Source organism: Vulpes vulpes, chromosome 2 (assembly GCF_048418805.1).
Source record: "Vulpes vulpes isolate BD-2025 chromosome 2, VulVul3, whole genome shotgun sequence".
Lineage (NCBI taxonomy): Eukaryota > Metazoa > Chordata > Mammalia > Carnivora > Canidae > Vulpes > Vulpes vulpes.
In genome coordinates this window covers 14,510,609-14,531,632 of record NC_132781.1, presented here as the reverse complement: position 1 = coordinate 14,531,632, position 21,024 = coordinate 14,510,609, and the positions used below count along the sequence as shown (strand labels likewise).

At 41.7% G+C, this 21,024-nt stretch overlaps 1 protein-coding gene across 7 annotated transcripts in view; it reads right to left on the bottom strand.

Annotated features, from left to right (window-relative positions):
- The window catches only part of TEX2 (testis expressed 2), a 100,581-nt gene that overhangs the window by 48,602 nt on the left and 30,955 nt on the right, over positions 1–21,024 (bottom strand). For 4 of the 7 annotated variants that reach the window (XM_072746826.1, XM_072746829.1, XM_072746827.1 and 1 more), the window contains exons 2-3: positions 11,189–11,392; positions 8,179–9,841 (exon numbers count right to left, since the gene is read on the bottom strand). In XM_072746826.1, the coding sequence (XP_072602927.1) occupies positions 8,179–9,816 (1,638 nt within the window). In that variant the 5' untranslated portion in view covers positions 9,817–9,841; positions 11,189–11,392. The remainder of the gene's footprint in view (positions 1–8,178; positions 9,842–11,188; positions 11,393–21,024) is intronic. The other 3 variants (XR_011999567.1, XM_072746828.1, XM_072746825.1) reach the window with 1 other exon arrangement.

The window sequence follows — 21,024 nt, the reverse complement described above, 5'->3', positions numbered from 1 at the left end:
TATTTATGTTAATACATGATAACCATTAAATCATATTAACAAGTTTTGAAATTATAAAACAATAGATCAGCAAGCCAATAATTTAGTAGCCTCTAAACTTTTTAGATCATACCTCCTATCAGCTAAAAAAATTTAAGTATATACCCACAATATGTCCATTTACTTATAAGATATATATATTCTATCATATTACAGCTTTTATGAAAGGTAAAAAATAGGAATTAAGAGAAAAAGATGAAATAATTAGCCTTTTGATAATTTTTAGTTTTTCCTTCCTGATAGCTTTGTACTCTGTTCAGCTGACACCTCAATGCATAATAATATATACTTAGGGTAAAGCTCATCATTAATGATAATGGATATAAATCCATATTTCAAATAATTTTTTAAAAAATATTTATTTATTTATTTATGAGAGAGAGAGAGAGAGAGAGAGAGAGAAGCAGGCTCCATGCCAGGAGCCCGACGCGGACTCGATCCCAGGACTCCAGGATCACGCCCTGGGCCAAAGGCAGGTGCCAAACCGCTGAGCCACCCAGGGATCCCCCATATTTCAAACAGTCTTATTGATAATTTCTAAGTATTTCAGCAAAGGTCAATATATGATTATCTGTATCTTAAATATTAGCAATGCTTATTTACTTTCTTAGATGGAAAGAATAACATTATATACAAATAGAGAATTTAATACTTTCTTCATGGATAGTGTCTTCAGCAACTCATCTTGGAGACCATTGAAAAGAAGCAAAAGAGGGATGCTTGCTTGAGGGTTTGCCTTAGGTTCAGGGCATGATCCCAGAATCCCAGGATCGAGTCCCTCATCAGGCTCCCTGTGTGGAGCCTGCTTCTCCCTCTGCCTATGTCTCTGCCCCTCTCTCTGTGTCTCTCATGATAAACAAATAAAATCTTAAAAAAAAAAAAAAAAGAGGGATCCCTGGGTGGCGCAGCGGTTTGGTGCCTGACTTTGGCCCAGGGTGCGATCCTGGAGACCCGGGATCGAATCCCACATCGGGCTTCCGGTGCATGGAGCCTGCTTCTCCCTCTGCCTGTGTCTCTGCCCCTCTCTCTCTCTCTCTCTATCATAAATAATAAATTTAAAAAATATTCATAAAAAAAAATAGAAAGAAAGAAAGAAAGAAAGAAAGAAAGAAAGAAAGAAAGAAAGAAAGAAAGAAAGAAAGAAATGAAGCAAAAGAATGAAACAGTTTACAATAGCAGCCTCAGGAACCAACACACCAACATGCTCATTCTCTGGCACCATCTTGTTGGCAACCTCCTTTCCTTGTCTTTGGGGATACAAATATCCTCTTAAAGTTCAGCTAATTTTGGGGTGGCTGGGTGGCTTAGTCAGTTGTGTTGTGACTCGATTTTAGCTCAGGTCATGATCTCAGGGTTGTGAGATTGAGCCCTGCATTGACTCTGTGCTGGGTGTGGAGTCAGCTTGGGATTCTCTCTATTACCCTCCTCACCCTCTACTCTCTACCCCCACCTCTCACATGCACACTGCTTCTAAAAAAAAAAAGAAAAAAGAAAAAAAGATTCTCTCCGCCTCTGTCCCTCCCCGCCAAAGGCTAATTATTATATAATAAGAATAGTCTTCAATGAACTTAGTACCTTTTTTATACGTTAAAATAAATTTTAGAGTGAAAAGGTATCTAGCATTGATTTTTTCCATGGTTAATACCCTACTCTTCCAAAAAATATTATTGAGAACTTTCAGGCCCACTGTACCCACAGCCTCTCTCCCCACCCCATACATAAAACCTACAACAAAACTAAAAAGCACAGTCCTGGAATACCTAGCCAGAATTCAAAATACATTTTCTCAAGGAAATGATGCTATAAACTTAGTCATATATAAGTGAACTGGAATTACTGCTTAGCCATGTTACAAGCTGATATGTTGAGTGAGAAATTGGCAAAATGTTGATAATTGTTAAGATGAGGCTGGGTGTTGGGTACATGGAGTTTCATTATACTACTCTCTCTACTTCTGTGTATGCTAGATATTTTCTACAATAAAAAGTTAGAAAATGAAAGTTCAAGAAAAAAAATTGTTCTATAGTCACCTGACCTCCTTAGCCACATTGTTCCTATGTAATTCAGGAAGCATTTTCTACAGAGTTAGCTCTCCAACCAACTTTAAAACACGGGTACCTGCTTGTAAGTGAGGGCTGCCTGCAGCTGATACTTCTCAAATGACAAGGGATGCTGGGAAATAGCCATGTTTATAAAAGCCATCCATAAAATTCAAGTGACAGGATGCCTGGTGGCTCAGTGGTTGAGCATCTGCCTTCAGCTCAGGGAGTGATCCTGGGGTCCAGGATTGAGTCCCACATCAGGCTCTCTAAAGGGAGCCTCCTTCTCCCTCCACCTATGTCTTTGCCCCTCTCTGTGTGTCTCTCATGAATAAATAAATAAAATCTTAAGAAAAAAAAAAAATCAAGTGACCCATTACAGGAGCAGGATATTTTCAGTTCAGTATAATATAGAAAGAAATGCTTTTTTTAAAAATAATGTTCTCCCAACAAAATTATTTTTACATATCAAAACCAAAGCCTATATTTAGAGAATGCAATTATTTAAAAAATCTATCCCTCTTACTAAAAATCTAAATGTGATATAACCCAAGGAAAAAAGGCTCTCCAAAATTCATTTCTGTTAGTCTTGCAATGGTGGAAACATAATTTTAGTCGGCCTTTTGGGTCATATCTTTTAAAAAGAGACAGATCATCATTCCAGGAACCAACATTCTACTGTTGTGTTCTGCAAGTGGTTTGAAAGTCTGAGATAAAGAATTTACCCGTGAATATAATTCAAAACTGTATGAGTCATATACGCAAACATAAATCCAAGAACCTTATGAAATCTTCAGGAAACTTATCATTACAGACATGTAGAAGCATCAGTGAGCAGGAATAGCACTGAATTAATTAAGTACACTCCTGGTCAAGTGACAAGTACATTCTTAGAGAAGTAGCAACCAATTTGCTTAAGAATGCTCAGGAAAAACAAATATCCCAAATGCAATGTTAACGCTAAATGCCTCACTCTCCCCATGCCCAAACCTACTCTTTCCCAGGGTCCCCAACTCACAGTATCTAGCTAGTCACCCAAAGTAAACCTCCCAGAAGGTTACCACACAGGAGCTGCTGCTCAAAATGAAGTCTTGGGACTCTGCAGCACACACACGGCTCTGCCTTGAGCTAACAAACGCAGGCTGCCAAGCTTTCAGGCACATTAGCGTCTCCTAACATTTTGGTCTCACCCACTGGCTTTCACGCATTCCACTCGTCACTTGGTGCCTGTCTAGCCACCTTTCTCCTATTTGCTGCTTCTCAGCATCAGCATGAATGTATGAATTCATCATGTATGAAGATTAATGTATGAACACTAAGAAAAAGTAGGCCTTGGAGGAGGCTCTAAGAGTCGTTCTGTGGGCTCTGTGACAACTATTTGGCCTCATGGAGGTTTTGACTGCTTCCGTGCCAGTGGAGAGAGCTGCTGACTGGCAGGGTTGAGTGAGAGATAGTGGAGGGTCATGAGGCCAAATCAGCCACATACCAGACTTTGAGAACAGCTACTCCTTGGCCACTAACCAGTCTTTGTGGCTCTCCAGCCTACATACTCACTACATACTCACAGCAGCAGGGTCATTCTTTTAAAGATTTTTAAAAATTCATTTGAGAGAGAAAGAGAGAGGGAGCAAGAACATGAGCAGGGGGAGGTCAGAGGGAGAGGGAGAAGCAAACTCCCCACTGAGCAGGGTACTCAATGCTGGGGCTCAATCCCAGGGCCTTGGGATCCTGACCTGAGCCAAAAGCAGACACTTCACTGGCTGAGCCACCCAGGCGCCCTTGTAGCAGGGTCATTTTAAAATACAAATGTCCACACTAGATGGAATGGTAAAATCACCCGGATAAAGTACAAAAGAGCTTTACTTTTCTCCTTCCTTTCATCTTCATGTGAAGTCTCATTGAAGAAAAACTGCAGTGCTTTCTGAATTGTTTATGGAGCCAATTTAGGACTCAGACTCTCAGTCCTGGACCCATCAATGAGAACTTACATGCCTCAGAAGTTTAAAAACACACAGTCTCCTAAAATAGTCCTGGAGCACTAACTCTCCGGCCTGTCTGGTTCATGGGGTTCCCAGATAAGAGTCTGCTTAGGGCATGAAGTACTTAGGATCACTGTCAATGGGCTGTGCCTCTATACTAGAGATCTTTATCACAGGCAGGTTTTATAGCCTATGTCTGTGAATTTTTTTTTTAAAAGTTCCCATACTTTCCCTCAATAATTGCACCATTACATCCTCTATAAAAGCCAATGGAATAGTACCAGATCCACAGAAAATAATTCAAAACCGCTAATTCCCTAAACCAAGCTATTTTCAAAAAGTGGCTTTTTCAATCCTAGAACAGGTTCACAGATCTGTTTCATAAAGAAACCAAGGCCAATCTCCTACATCTCTTTTATTTTATTTTTTTCCCCCAGTTTGTCCCCTTTTTAATTGTACACAGAAGGCAGAGTCAGGACAATCTACATCTCTTTTAAAGCCATAAATCTAGACAGCAGAAATCTAGAACCTGCCACCATTTCCATTTCTCTAATACTCGACTTGGCAGATGCCAGCAGTCTTTTTCCCTTGAATTTAGGAGGCCCCCACTGTATCAGTGCAGGTAAGAGAAAAGCAGACTTGCTGCCAGATGATTTCTAAACAGTAAACACCAATTTCCAGATCCTGTCAAAGATGGACCATCTTGGCCTTTTCACTGCAGTGGGAAAAGAAAAAACTCTTCATAACCATATTTTCTAGTAATTATTTTTTGTCTTCTTAAAAGACCACCCCTTTCAACCTGACTACATTTTTTCCTTAAGTAACAGGGATTTCTTATAAAAAGCAACTTCATTAGGAGATGACAGGGTCAATATTGCCTCACCAGTTACATTTCCTAATAAAGCCTCATTCATTCATTCACTCATTCACCATCCATCCATCTACCCACCTATTCATCCAATAATTATTTATCATGTGCCCAATATGTTCCAGGTGCTAAGGACACAATGATACAATGGACATGGCCTGTGCATCCATGAAACCCATGGTTACTGGAAGAGATGAACAATAAACACGCATATAACTAGGGCTCTTATAAGTACTATGAAAGTGAGGCAGAGAAGGCTAGCTGTGCTTTCAAACTTTGGGCATTTTCTTCCCCTAGCTGTTGCAGGGAAGAAGCTGTTCATCCAAGTCCCAGATTCCCCAGAACCCCTGACATTTTGGAGGACCCATGTGACTAGCTAACAGTGGAATGTGAGTAGAAATCACGTGTGTCACTTTCAGGTCCAGGCATCATCGAAGGTATGCCTTCTTCTGCTTTCTCCTTCTCCTTCTGCCAGCTGAATGAAAGAACTCTAACACCCTAGGGCAGGGGTCAACAAACTGAGCCTGAGGCCTATTTCTACAAAGTTTTATTGGAACAAGGCCACACTCATTTATTTATACATTGTCTGTGGCTGCTTTCCTGCTACAATAAAAAGTTGAGTGACTGCAACAGAAACTCATGACCCACAAGCCTAAAACATTTACTATCTGGATTTTTGAGAAAGTTTGCTGGGCCAGAAGCTGGAAGGAACTTGGGCCTCTGAATCAACACATGAGGATGGCCACCCACCCACCAGGAATAGCCATACTGAACTGTTTCGCAGGCAAGATACAAACTTCTAATTTGTTAAAATAGCTAGTGTTATCCTACCTCATATAGAAAGTAAAGCACAATGTCCAATGAGAAAATATAACAAAACAGATGCTCGAAGTTAGACTCCAGCATACTTTCCTTTTCTCACTACAACATTTGAGTCCTAAATTTAATGTCAACACTGCTAAATACTTTAAAGTTGTCATATTTTTAAAATGGTTCCCAAGAGTATGATCTCCAACTCAGTAAAATTAATTGGCCCAAAAAACATTTGCATTTGAAGTCTTTGGCTTACAATATACAACCTACCCTTCTAATCTGTAGCAGTGTCCCTTTTTAAAAATAAAGTATTTAGCCAGGTTTCTAAAAAACAGCCCTGTATACCCAACAAAAGAACTCAGGCTAAAATATAACTTTTCCTCAAGAGTAATGAAGTCATACCAAACAAGTTAAGGCTAAGAAGGAAAAAGAATTACCAAAACAATATTGTTCAAACATCAATCAGAAAGAATATTCATAAAACAGCATAAGATAATTTGTCAGTCCATGACTGCATTTAAGGAAAGTTAGGGCAAAACATCTTCCTCTTTAAAACAATAATTAGTACTGCTTGGCCCGACCACTCACAGGCTGTTAGTCATGAGCAAGAAACTTAACTTTCTGTGCCTCCATTCCTCATGAGCACTCCCTAATTAAAAAGGGTTGGGATGAGAATTAAATGAGAGAATGTACCAAACACCTTTTTCACTATAGGTGCTCAGCATCCCAGGGATGCCTTTACTGCTTCAGTGATGCGATCAAAACAACCATACATATTTTCGTAACAAAAATGAAACCATCTTTGAACTACTAAAAAACTACCAAAAAACAAATAAACAAACACACCAGAAAACAAGTGTTGGCAAGGATATGGGGAAATTAGAACTCTTGTGCTCTCCCGATAGGACAGCTAAAATGGTATAACCACTGTGGAAAACAGTACAACAGTTCCTCAGAAAAATAAAAACAGAATTACCATTTGATCCAGCAGTCCTACTTTTGGGTATATACTCAAAAGAAATGAAAACAAGATCTCAAAGAGCTATCTATATAACCCATGTTCACAGCAGCATTATTCAGCGTAACTATAACGTGGAAGCAACCCAAGTGTGTCCACTGATGGATGAATAGATAAGGAAAATGTACCATATACACACAATGGAATATTATTTGGCCTTAAAAGAAAAGGAAGTTCTGACTAATTCTGATTATACTAAATAAAATAAGCCAGTCACAGAAAAAGACAAATGCTGTCTGATTCCACTTTTATGACATACTCAGAGTATTCAAAATCAAAGATGAGTGAACTATGGTTGCCAGGGTCTAGGAGGAAGGAAGAAATGAGGAGTTACTGTTCAATAGGTATAGAGCTTCTGTGGTACAAGATGATAAGAGTTACAGGGGTGGGTGGTAGTGATAAAGTGCACAGCAACGCAAATGTACTTAATGCCACTAAACTGTACTCTTTAAAATGGCTAAGATGGTAAACTGTATGTTATTTGTATCTTATCACAATTAAAAAAACATATATAGGGACACCTGGATGGCTCGGTGACTGAGCATCTGCCTTCAGCTCAGGGCGTGATCCCAGAGTACCAGGATCGAGTCCCACACTGGGCTCCCTGTATGGAGCCTGCTTCTCCCTTTACCTGTGTTGGGTCTATGCCTCTCTCTCTCTCTCTCTCTCTGTGTGTCTCTCATTAATAAATAAAATCTTTTAAAAAGCCTATATATACATATATATATAAAACGTGTATGTGTGCCTATGACTTACAAGCTATATAAGCTACAACTATATATTGTGTATATTTTGAATCACATACACAAAACCCAGAAGCTTTTTAAATATGCAAAAGTAAATGTGAACGGAAGTTCTAATATTTTCTTCCTGCACCAGGATGGATCAACCCGACACCCCCTGAGAGGCCCAACCTGAAACCGTCATGCACCAGAAAGTGAGGTCTCTTTCTCCAGCCCACATCTCACTGCACACATAGGAAAGAGCAGTGCCAGCCGTGACCAGCCACTGACATCAATTTGCCTTCTCTTTCTCCTTTCCTTCTCTGGCATTCCGGGAGTGCTGAACCCTTCTCCAGGGTCTCAGGAATAGGCAATCCTAACAGTCTTAGCTATAACAAATCCTCAGCAAGTAACAAATCCCTGGAAAGTTTAAAGACTGAAAATACAAACTGGATGTAAATGCTACTCTCTAGCACCGCGGAGATCCTTGAAAAACTACTTGGTGAATTGGTAAAACCTGAACTAGAATGAGATTTACCAGAGAAGTCTCTCGGGCATCCCAAGAAGAGAGAGATCTAAAAGCCTTAAAAACAGTGCTATGTGAAAACCCACAACAATCAACTAAAATAATGAAGTTGGATTTAAAATCAGGCTGGATGGGAGACAGCACGTGTGCACGCCAGCTGCTGCAGAGACTTACCTTTAGCATTTCTGGTTCTTTGATCTCCAGAGATCTTGTGTTCCAGTGTTGTAGGTTTTTATGAAATCTGTGATATTTATGAGCACTTGGTGGTGTAAAAAACCAAATCATGCAAACTGCAGTCATGAATCCAAGACCAATTCCCAGAAAGAGTCCACTCACATAGTGGGGTAGAGGGAGGATGAGGTACCCATAGACACACATTATAAAGAAGCCCAGTGTCTTCACTGGTAATTCCGGGTGCTGCACGGCCAGGTGGGCCTCGTCCTCACTGTCAAGGGTCAGACCATCATCTGCCAGCACCTCCGGCTTGAGAGGGACATCCGGGAGCTTATCAACTGTACTCTCCACCTCCACTTCCAAATCAAAGTCCTCGGTGTACAGTTCGCAAAACTCTTCATCTTCTTTGCTCACTAAGGCAGACAAGGAGCATTTCTCGAGCACAAGAGAGCCGGTCTTCAGGCCTAAGTCCTTCAGACCGCTCCCCTGGGATGCTTTAGGCTCTGCCTCTCGAGAGGGCTCATCTGAGGACCTGGGGTGGTCACTTCCGGGGACACTGGGGTCACTCCCGGAGCCGTCCCCCTCGGAATCACACTCCTCCTCCTTGATGCTGTAGTTGTTATTGCTTTCCAAGTGGCCATTCAGGCTGGACAGATTGGAGAGTTCTGAAGCACTTGAAGATAAGGCTTTGGGCCTGTGGCTGCCACTCTCTTCCCCGATGATTTTACTGAGGAGCTGAAGGGGCTCACATATGACTTCTGAAAGGCGGCGCTTCGTGTCCTCAATTTTAGCCTCCATTTCGGGCACTTTAAAAAAGGAGCGTGTGTCAGAGGGAGAAGTGAGTGGGGAAGAAGGTGCAGTTTTGGAGTCTCCCCCTGTGTTTCGCGGCTGTGTGAACTGCTTGAACAGGTGTAAATTGAGCTTGGAGTCGGGTGGTTTGTAGGACACGGTATCTGACTCCTGTCTGGAGGTGTCCGTGGACAGAGACTTAACTAATGTCTTCATCAAGTGCCTGTGCCGCGAGGGGTGTGGGGATTCTTTTGGCTCCACCTCGGTCGACAGGGACTTCACAAGGCTCATGAAGGGTTTTGCACTGGAAAGCGTGGAGGATGAGGCACTGGATGAAAGGATTGGAGACTTGGAAGGAGAGGACAACGGGGAGGAAGAACTGGTCTTCTGCTCCGAAAGGGATGACACGCTGGGAGAGCTAGCTAAGGGCCCTGACGAAGACGACCCTGGGGACAGAGCCAATGGCACTGTACTTAATACTTGCACTGCCGGAGGAGGGGACTCCAACAGCTTTACAGTGTTCTCGGAGACGGGCAAAATGGCAGGGGACACGGACAGTCCATCTGCCAGGATGGGCTGGGCGGCAAGGCCAGTGGAGTCATGGCCACCCTGGGGTTCAAGATAGAGGTCTTCCTTGGCTTCGAGCCCCGTTACAATGCTTTGGTCGTCCAGCCCCTCCTCGAGGTACTCCCTGAACTCCTCCTCCTCTTCCTCCTCCTCCTCCCCGGATGCCGAGAAGTGAATGGCGATAGTGTCTCGGGACACGGACCTCTGCACGTGCACTCTGGGGGCTGATGGTTTTGGCATGTCAATGGTTTTCTCGGCATGGCGACCATCCAGACTTGTCATTGCCGGCTTCACGAGGGCTCAGGCTCTGTGGAAACAGCAAAGAAACCAGAAGTCAGAAAGCCGTTTCTCCACAGGAGAGGCTGTGATGTGCACACTGGAGCACAGATGAAGCTCACTTCCAAATGGTGATTATGCTTTTACTTGGCAGATGGCCACGGCTTTTCACCTGAGCAGGTTTGATGGTTTAATTTTCACCAGATAAATCCCAGTTAGGCATTCTCTTTTATGAGCGAACTACAAACCGGTACTCTAAATGCCATGCAATCTATCTGACTTCACAACATCTGAGTAATCATTTCCTCCCTCTTAACTGGCTCATTTCTACCAGCCATTCTGTATTTCAACACTTGGAATACCTGCACAATAGATGTCACCAACATTACTTCAGAAGTCCAACAGGATACAATGCAGCAGCCTGATGATTTTGAGGATCTTGGAACAAAAATTTCACCACTGTTTTCTAGCTATAAAAAGCCAACCCAGGAGGATTATTGCTTCCATTGCTATTTTCCCAGCAATCCTAACAATTATTTGGCTTGCTTCTCCCACCTGGACTCATAGTATCCTGCCACTGCAAAGCAGCAGCAAAGTCTCCAAGGGTGGAAAGGGAAATCTCTAAAAGAATTGCTATCACCTGTTGGCTTCTTTATTCTCCAAACGGCAGAGTACTTAGGGAGCCATGAAGACATGGCCATATTCTGGGGCTTCAGGATAAAGGAAACATATTTTAAACTGAAACCAGGATTCAGAGGGCAGGGAAATTAAGTACCAATGTTGCAACCTACCACCAACCAAGAACTCTGTTAAGGGCTATGGTGAGAGACATGGAAGCTATGCTTCCTGCCCTCCTGGAGCTTAGCAACCAGCTGGGGAGAAGACAGCTGAAAAGCTGGGGAGCAAAACAGAAGACACCAAGCTGCCCCAGTGACATCTAGTACATTACCTGTCTCCCTATTCACTAAAGGCCCCTTTACTGGACACCACACATCGTGACCCTACAAAATGGAAATTAATACCACAATCTGGAAAGAGACCCTGTCAAAGGAGCTAAAACACACTTGAGGAATGAACTTCAGGTGTTCTGAGGAGGCTGAGACCAGTGTGGGAAACAGGACACCTGCTCAGCTTTTAAAACTGATGGGTAAGGGACACCTGGCTGGCTCAGTCAGTACAGCACGTGACTCTTAATTTCAGGGCCATGAGTTCAGGCCCCATGTTGGGTGTGGAGTCTACTTAAAATAAAAAAGAAATAAAAATAAAATAATAAATGGATGGGCAGGTTGTGGAAGAAGAGGCATGATCAGAAAGCAGTGAGAAGGTGTGAAGATGAGCATGGGCATGATATGTCCTGCCAAATGGGTCTATCCTTTACCTCCAGGAGGGTGGGTAGGTGCTGGGGAGCAGTGGGAGACCACCAGTACAAGAGCGGCATCATGGGGAGTGGAAGAGCAGCCTTGGGAGCTGCTGGTATATACATGCTGGCAGGCAAATAGGGCTTCTGGTACTTGCTCCTTTTCCAGCTGACTCTGTGGGACCTTGAACAAGCCAAAACTTCTCTGGTTCTCAGAATCTTCATCTGTAAAATGGAGGATCAAGAATTCTTTCCAAATCTAAAATCCTACATGTTTATAGATTGTATAAAACCCAACATTATACCCTTATACAAGTAATCTACAATAGACAATCAATGTTACATTGCTTGCTTGTTTCTTTAGTTTGAAGAATTCCTATATTTGAGTCTTCTGTCAAATATTCATGTTCAAAATGCTGGCACCTGATACAACCAACAAGAGAAAAAGTAAACTTTTTGTGGGGGTGGAGGGTCAGTGATCTTAGGTCACCAGAACAGAAAATACCCCAATAATGAGAAGAATTACCATCCAAGAGCACAGTCACAACATGGACACATCTGAAACTATGCATTTTTAGCATCAATACCTAAGAGAAGTTACGTTCACAGAAACTTTCCAACAGAGTTTTGCCCATGCTCACCATGACCCTCAGGCTCTCCTACCCCAGGAGATTCAGGAAAAGGAAATGATCTTTATGGACAAAGCAATTTAAATCCAGCAGCTGAAGGCAAAATGAAAAGACATAGGACAATCCTTCCTGGTTATCTTTACACCAACAGGTTTATTAGCTTAGTAATAAGAAAAATACCAAAGTGCAACACATGTTTTTCATTTAACTTTCACCTAGTTTTATAAGAGTAATTTAAAAAGAAAATTATAGAGGTAATTTAAAAAGAAAAGTATGATACTTGATAATTCTCAGTAGGCTGAAAAACTAAGCTTCACTTAAATTGCTTTAATAATGGGGCACCTGGGTAGCTCAGTCTGTGAAGTGTTTTACTCTTGGTTTCGGCTCAGATCATGATCTCAGGGTTGTGAGATCGAGCCCCAGGTTGGGCTCCCTGCTCATCATGGAGTCTGCTTGAGATTCTCTCTCCCTCTGCCACCACCCCCCACCCACTCACACTCTCTCTCTCAAATAAATAAATAAAATATTTAGATTGCTTTAATAACATAAAGGATGATCTATAAGGTTCTGCTATTCTGAGTCTGCTTCCTGGTAGCAGTGGCCATGTGTTAAAATGACTGTGGGCACAGGTGTAAAGACAGAGCATCACTTGGGGGGCTGAACAGTGTGAATCGCTCCTCTGGGGGAGCAAGGCAAGAATGGAGAGGCCTGTCTGTAGTTGAGGGTGGGATGGCCTGGGTATCTGCAGACAAAGTCAGGTCCAGGCAGCGGCCAAGGGGAGAAAATAGTAGTGTATTCAGCAGCCTGTGGTAAAATGAGCAGGCACCTGCCCAGGATAGACCACGATCAGGGGCCTACTTGCCCAATCCTCCTTCACACAGTCAGGCCCCCTGACTTGCCAGTTGAAGGGCTTCTACTAATCTCTCATCAGACTGTCTCAAGGCCTATGTCAGCCAGTAGATCTCAAGCTGGACCCCAAGGAGAGCTCAGTGCCAGGTAGCCAGCTAAGGGCAGGCAGCCTGGCTTAACATCCAGTGTCTTTCTCCAGAGCTTGGGTATCAGCGTCAGAGATCCGGCACAAATTCCCCCACATCCGAACTGACCAAAGCCTTGCTCTACTTAACCAGTTTGGGGTTTTTTGTATGCTTATTTTTATCTGTTGTATCTGATAAAACATTGTTAAAACATACCCTGTGAGGCAAAAGCAGCACTTCTATTGCTTAAATACAAGAAAATCTCAGGACCCTGTTTGCTCATCTGCAAAATGAGGGGATGAGGCAAAAGAAAAACTGCTTCTAGGACCAAAACTGCTGGATACTTGAGGGAAATGGGACCAGAGTCAATGGTTTTGGGTTCTAACAAGCCATCGAGTGGTCACTCCATCCTCCTGGGGGCTAATGCAAGCACCCACCTTTCTGTTCTCCAGATGGCTAGCTGCTGGGTCCAGAAAAACCCATTCTCCCACAGCCACAGCCCTGCAGGACAACCAAGATCAAGAGCAAAGAGCACCTGACTGTTGCCCAGGAAGATAACATGGTTTGTCTAAGGCCACAGCACTGAGAAGGGGGAAAAGGGAGAGACAGTTAGATGTGGGTTTTTTTTCTTTTTTTTTTTTAAAGATTTTATTTATTTATTCATGAGAGACACAGAAAGAGAGGCAGAGATACAGACAAAGGGAGAAGTAGGCTCCCTGCGGGGAGCCCGATGTGGGACTTGATCCCAGGAGCCCGGGATCACAACCTGGGCCAAAGGCAGATGCTCAACCACGGAGCCACCCAGGTGCCCCTAGACGTGGGCTTCTGACACGGGTGTCCTGATGTCTTTTTCACCACAGCAAACTGCCTCCTCCAGCATGTCACGCACATTCTTTAGGACTGCTTTGTCCTGGACTTGGCATTCGCCCTCTGTGCTCCAGCACAGACAGCTCTCCCAGGAACTAAAAGCTCAGTTCTCACCCACCAGAATGTGACCAGCTGCATGGAGAAATGAAGAGTCATCTCATTATCCATCTGACAATCTAGTATCCTAAAAAAAGTAACTAGCTCCTGCCCTCTACTATTGGTACAAACTCAATTATAACCGGACTTAAAAAAAGGAGAAAACCTTATCAAGCCATCAGCAACTGAAAGGCCAGAAAAAGAAATTTCCTTCCCAGGAGGTCTCCTTCTTCCAAAGTCACCAGCAGATCACAGGGCCCTGGGCTTTTTTGATACTGGCTCCTGAGTCCTACGAGGGGAGGGCTCCCCTTGCCACGTAGGTGGATTTGTGGATTTCCTGCCAGAGGTGTGTTGAAGCAAAAGTTTGATTTGGTCATGAGCAAAGTGAGGCTGAAGAACCACATCCAGAATGGATGCAGATAGCAGAGGCAACATTGATAAACTGAGGCCAGAGGTCTGGTGTCTAGGAAGGCAATGTCTATCACCAGGCTCACCATTCTGCTGAAAACAACTAACACTGAATTCAACATTAAAAAGAAAAAAAAAATATTTTGGAAAGCACTGAAACTTTAACCACTGGGAAAAGAATAACCAGGCTGCGACTAAGGCAAATGGGAACCCAGAGAAGAGCTCTAGACAAGCCACTCTAGCCCTCAAAACACTGGATGACTCTGACAAATTGGAACGTTAATTTTAATGAGCTCCTGAGCAGAAATCAAAGTTCAGGCCTGGCCAAGATGGAGCCCAAACTGAAGACCCTTCTACAATGAGCTGGAACCATAAAGGGCTACATCTACTCAGCAACGAGGGAACGAGAGGCAAAGGGGGCCCTCCCTAGATTTGAGAACTTCGAGGACGTTCCATTAAGTGAAGTACGTACGTCAGTCACAAAGAGACAAATACTGAATGATCCCACTTACCTGAGGTATCTCAAGTGGTCAAATTCAAATAGAACACAGAATGGCAGTTACCGGGGGCTGAGGCTGGGGGAATTGGGAAATTGTTGTTCAGTGGGTACAAATTTTTGGTTTTGTATGATGAAAAAGCTCGGAGATTGGTAGCATAACAATGTGGATATACTTAACACTACTGAATTGTACATGTAAAAACAGTTAATATGGTAAAATTTTATGCTACGTGCATTTTACCATAAATTCAAAATAAAAAGTTTTTAAAAATATTCATTCAAAACTTTACAATGAAATAATACAACTGCCAACTGCCCTCCCTATCATGAAGTCTCTCAAACTTAGTACAAAGTTAAAGTATGAACCAGTTATCATGCCAACTAAAACAATTCTGCTCAAAAAGTTCACATTGTTCCTTAGCATTCACCCATGGTTACGTTCTAAGATAACAAATGCAATTGTATTTATGTTCCCATACTTCTTGGGGGTCCAAAAAAAAGCTATTTAGACACCAGTGCTCTTCAAACCTTAGCCTTGGTCAGGTTTATGTTTCAGAGAAAAAGGACATTTCAAACTTTTGCTGATGGGTCTTTCCTAAGGTCCTGACTACAATTCTCCACCAAAGTCCCTATGCCTTGTAAAGATGGCCACTGTTCTAATTAAGACTGAGAAAGCCTCCTTTATAAATAAATAAGTGGTGCCTGGGTGGTTCAGTTAATTAAGCATCCGACTCTCGATTTTGGCTCAGTCATGATCTCAGGATCCAGAGATCAAGCCCTGAGTCAGGCTCAGCACTCAGCATGGAGTCTGCTTAAGATTCTCTCTCTCTCCTTCTTCTTTTGTCCCTCTCCCCCCTCAGGCACACGCTTGCTCTCTACATAAATAAATTAATAGACTGAGAGAGTCTCAGAGAAGGGCTTTTCTCCCTAGCATTTATGCAGGATTCTATTCTATCCAGACTAAAGACAAGGAATAAACCGATGGCTCAGCTCCCATCTAATCTGAACTCATTTAAAAAAAAAAAAAAAAAAAGACTTTAAACAGGAAGCCATTAGTCAACTGCCCTATCATGAAGTCTCTCAAACTTAGTACAGTCAAGGTTAGAATATGAAACATCCATGAAATTCATTTTATTTCTAGTCACTCAATAAGGTTACCATCATTAATTAGGCCATGAAAAACCAATCAACAATAAATCAGACTATATAATGAAAAATGAAAAGCTATTTCAAGATTCAATGTTGGCATTTATTAACTCAGATATAATAACATCCCTGAATTCTGGTGATTTGGGGGGGGTAGCTAATTTTCTAATAAAAATTGCCCTTCCTACCTCCAGTTGTCTTTGAAACAAGTCAATCCTGGGATCCTACAGAGCCATAAACAGAGAAAATAGCTCCTTCTAGGTCACTCACTTATCAGCAATTCATCCACTTGGTCCTCTCACATTAAAACAAATAGTGAGGGGCACCTGGGTGGCTCAGACGGTTGAGCATCCAGCTCTGGATTTTGGTTCAGGTTATGATCTCAGGGTCCTGAGTTATTTTTTTTAAGATTTTATTTATATATTCATGAGAGACACACAGAGAGGCAGAGGCAGGCTCCCTGCAAGGAGCCCAATGCAGAACTTGGATCGTGGGATCAGGACCTGAGCCAAAGGCAGACACTCAAGCGCTGAGCCATCCAGGCATCCCTCGGGGTCCTGAGATTGGGTCCCATCGGGCTCCACGTTTGGCAGGGAGTCTTCTTGGGATTCTCTCTCCTCTGCCCCTCCCCAGCTCACACACTCTCTAAAATGATAAATCTTTTAAAAAGTAGTGATGTGGCCATTATTATTAATTTCTAATTCACATACTAGATTAGAGGAAGTGCTGAAGGAAGGAAAATGAGAGAAATAAGGAGGGAAGAGAACAATTTTGACTGAAAACTGAACCAGTCTCCAGAGAAAGAGCGCACAGTAATATAGCAAATCTTAGGAGGCAAGCCTGTTTGGAAAATGCCTCATTTCTCAGGAGCATCACTAATCCTTCAAGATCATTATTAAAATGCTTTGTCTTTGTAAAATTCAGCATGTTGGATATTTGCTGCCTCTGAACAAACTTGCACTTGGATATGTGATGCTAGCATGGGTTGTGTCAGTCAATAATTTCAATTCAAAAACTTCTCTTGCCAGGGGAAAAGAGGCAAGCTGCATTGTGTGGTGGAGGATGGCTTAATACCTCTTATCTGCGTATTTTTATATAGGATTTGGTTTTTATAAAAAGTAGGGAAGAGGCCTTAAAACTCCCATTTTAATGCCTTGATGCTGCAGAGGAAACAGCTGAATCTGGTCAAATCGACCATAATGGGAAGGTCTGATCTAGCCTAAAAATTTCAGGTGCATCTTAATAGCTGTCTCTTGATTCATTTAAATTCAATGAAGCAGCTCAGCATTGCTAGCAGCCATTCTAATCTGTTACTACTCCACCTTGCAAACAAAAATCAATATTGACATTATAGATAATGAACTAACTCTGGCCTTAGTTTCATTTAAAAAAAGAAAAGAAAGAGGAAAGAAAGTACCCTGCTTCCAGCACAGGCAAACCCTTCCAAGGCACTTTGTCAGAAACTCAGAATGCCTTTCCCATTAGTTATTAGGTTCCAAGACCCACACTCCAAAGTCTCTTCCAACCCAGCAGGGTCTTGTACCTCAAACACAGGCTTTCTACTGGTCCACCCTCTTCAGCCAATGCATGGACCCTCTACCTACCACAAAGAAAGCCCACCCAGGAGAAGTGCCGTATCTATGGAGGAGAAAGGTGTTCAAATGCATCAACCCAATTAGAATTTTGCATTATAGACTGCTAGCTGGTTCCAATAATGAAATCCAAGTTCAGTTCATAGTATCTCATTCAAAACCAGGTCACACCTCCAGCACAGCCACACAAGGCCCATGGAGGCCGAAAAGGGATAACACTGGTGCTACCCATTGTGGGGAACTCAGGAGACAACAGATGGATATTGTGTATGACATCTTGAAAGCAAGAATACCCCAAAGTAAAATAAAAACTTAGAACAGGCTTGCCCCAATCAGGTGGTGCTAATCAAGTAAAGATGTCTGGGAATATTTTCTTTTAAAGCAGAAAAGTCACGTCTCTGGTCTAGACATGAAAAGAATATTGCAGATATGAAATATGAATGCAATGGCAAGGCACTTGGGACAGAAACAAGTTAGAACAAGAGGGTGGGTCAACAGCTCAGTAGGCTGTGGCTATGGTACATGGCAGGAAGGTGAATATCTGAGTTTAGGGGCAGGGAATCGATTATTCAAAACCTTTAAAGGCTAAACATTTGGATTTATATTTAAATCTTAGGAAACAGAACCCCTGTGGATTCTTGAGGAATTTGAAAACTGGGTGTAGATGTTTTTGCTCAGTGAATGCCTGGAACCTAGGAGACTGGTGCTGGGAATCTGGAAAGAGGGTAAGAAAAGAGTTTGTTAGTGGTGTGGTCCCCACATAAATGCATTTCAACAACTGACGTTCATGGGGTCAAATGTTAACAACAGGCCAACCTGGGAAAGGGTATATAGTGCTCCTTATTCAGCTTTTATTTTTGCAACCATTTAAAATTTTGACATTATTTCCAAGTTTAAACAAAAAAAAGGCAGTGTTCCCTCGCCCTTATTTGGCTTTGGATCAGTTGTCAAATGTTGCTCCCTCCCACCTCCCACTGGCTCTACTAGTCAGAATGATCAAGGCCAGGTAGAGGTACTAACAGGAGGGAGCCTGAGTTTTAGCATACCTTGAACTTTTTTTAAACTTTATTTTGACATAATTAGAGGCTCACAGTAAGTTGCAAAAGTAGTACAAAGAATGCTATGTACCTTCCGCCAATCATTCCTTAAATTTTTATTTTTACTATTTTTAATTTTTTAAAGATTTTTTGAGAGAGAGGAAGGAAAGAGGCAGCAAGGAAAGAAGCAGAGGGAGAAGAGACTGTCTGCTGAGCAGGGAGCCCCACTCAGGGCTCCACCCCAGGACCCCAGGATCATGACCCAAGCCGAACAGATGCTAAACCCACTGAACCACCCAGGTGCCCCATTCCTCAAATTTTAAGGCCAAATCAATCCCAATGGTTAAGAAATCAGGTTTTAGCCACAGACCACCAATTCATCCCTGTAAGAAAAATGCATTCCACCTGAGAGTGAAACTTCCCCTTATAATGAGGACTGATAGTTTTGCTTAAGGTCTTAAAAATGGTCAGGTTTAGGAAGATACATATCATCAATAGGTAATTCCCAATATATCATCACAAGATACATAAACAGCAATTCACCCAAAAGTTCAAGTGGCCAATACACAAACAAAAAAAGCTCAACTCATCAAAAACAACGGCTGGGAAACAAATCAGTGAAACAATTTTGGTCATCAAACGTCATCATTCCATCATTAAAGTGTGATGCTATCAAAGGCACATTGAGACAAACCCACTATTGCACTAATGGTTGGAACATAATTAATAAGAACTTTTCAGAAACCAATTTTGCAAGTTCCTCATTCCAGGGGCACATGGGTAGTTCAGCCAGTTAAGAATCCGGCTGTTGATTTTGGCTCAGGTCATGGTCTCAAGGTTGTGAGATGGAGCCCACAATGAGCTCCGTACTTAGCACAGAGCCTGCTCGTCCCTCTTCCTCTGCTCCTCCCTCCGCTGTGTGCACGCTTTCTCAAGCAAACTAATCAAATCTTTTTTTTTTAAATAATGTTCATTCCACACATACACCAAGCAAAAATACTGTTTTAATGTCAGTTTTACTTATCAGTAATTTCTATTTTCCAGTTTTAGGTGTTTCCAAATATTTTCATAATCTGGAAAAATTACATGTAAATGCATGTCAATCTTTAAAATAAAATCACGATCTTTGGAAAATAAATTACACTAGCCCATCCCCCTCAAGTTATCCATCAGAAAACTAAGGCACAGAAAGATTCATTTTTATAAAATAAGACACACCATATGCATTCATGCAATCTGTTTTTATACAAGATTATACAGTGATCTAGCATATAGGTATCAATGAGGCCTTTGGCTTTCAGTTCCACCAACCTAGGAGGAGTATGACCCTCAGGCAAATTATTTACAATAATCAAGCCTCTGTTTCTCCATCTGTAAAATGGGAATTGCAAAAGACTTTAGATTAAATAAAACAATTTATGTAAAGCACTGAACGGTCCTTGATACAAATTAAGCATTCCCTAGATGTTAACTGTGCTTATTAAGTATTTCCTCAAGTCAACAGAGATTCTTTTACAGGTGATTTTAAATAGCTACATAAAATGAATTTTCCATAACATAACCCTTTCAACACAGGATACTATTGGAATATGCTGCTGTTACAAACAATGCTATACAATGCATTATAATTCTATACTAACTTTTGACTGCCCCTGATTATTTTCTCAGTAAACATTTTAGAAGTGAAATTACAGGGTTACATAGCATCTATACATTTGTATTCCATTTAAAAAAACAAAACAAAACAGTTTCAAGCTCATTCTAAAAACCTTCCAAAACTGTTCCCCTCAAATCAACTGCTTGGAATGTATCTTTCCTAAGGGAAAAGGAAAAAAGAAAAGAAAGAGGAAGAAAAAGAAAAGAAAAGAAAAGATAAGAAAAAAGAAAAGAAAAGAAAGAAAAGAAAAGAAAAGAAAAGAAAGAAGGAAGGAAGGAAGGAAGGAAGGAAGGAAGGAAAGAAAGAAAGAAAGAAAAGAAAGAAAGAAAGAAAGAAAGAAAGAAAGAAAGAAAGAAGGAAAGAAAAGGATCCTTCCTCCTGGTCCTTTTGTATTTATAAACAAACAAACACATAAAGCTGTTTGTTTTTAGTCTGAAAGGAGATCACACTATACATACCATTTTGCAGTTTGTTTTTCACTATTTTTCCTAAGATATTTATTTATTTATTTATTTATTTATTTGAGAGAGACAGAGAGAGACTGAGAGCACAAGCACGAGTAGAGGAGAGGGGCAGAAGGAAAGGGAGAAGCACATTCCCTGCAGGGCAGGGAGGCTCGATGCAGGTCTCAATCCCAGGACCCCAAGATCATGACCTGAGCTGAAAGCAGACAGGTAACTAACTGAGCCACCCAGGTGCTCCTCACTTACTATTTCTTGGATTTTTTCTTATGCCTATATATATAAATTGACAGGTATACATATACACACATGCTTTCTCTACATAGTAGAAATATACCATCATCCACTTACTCATTCCTTTGGTAAAAATTTGAGTTTTTTTTAGTTTTCACTATTAGAAATAATACTATCTTGAAAAGCCTTCTATGTAAATCTGTACAAGCAGGTCTATCTGTAGGATACATTTCTAGAAATGGAATTGATGGATCAAA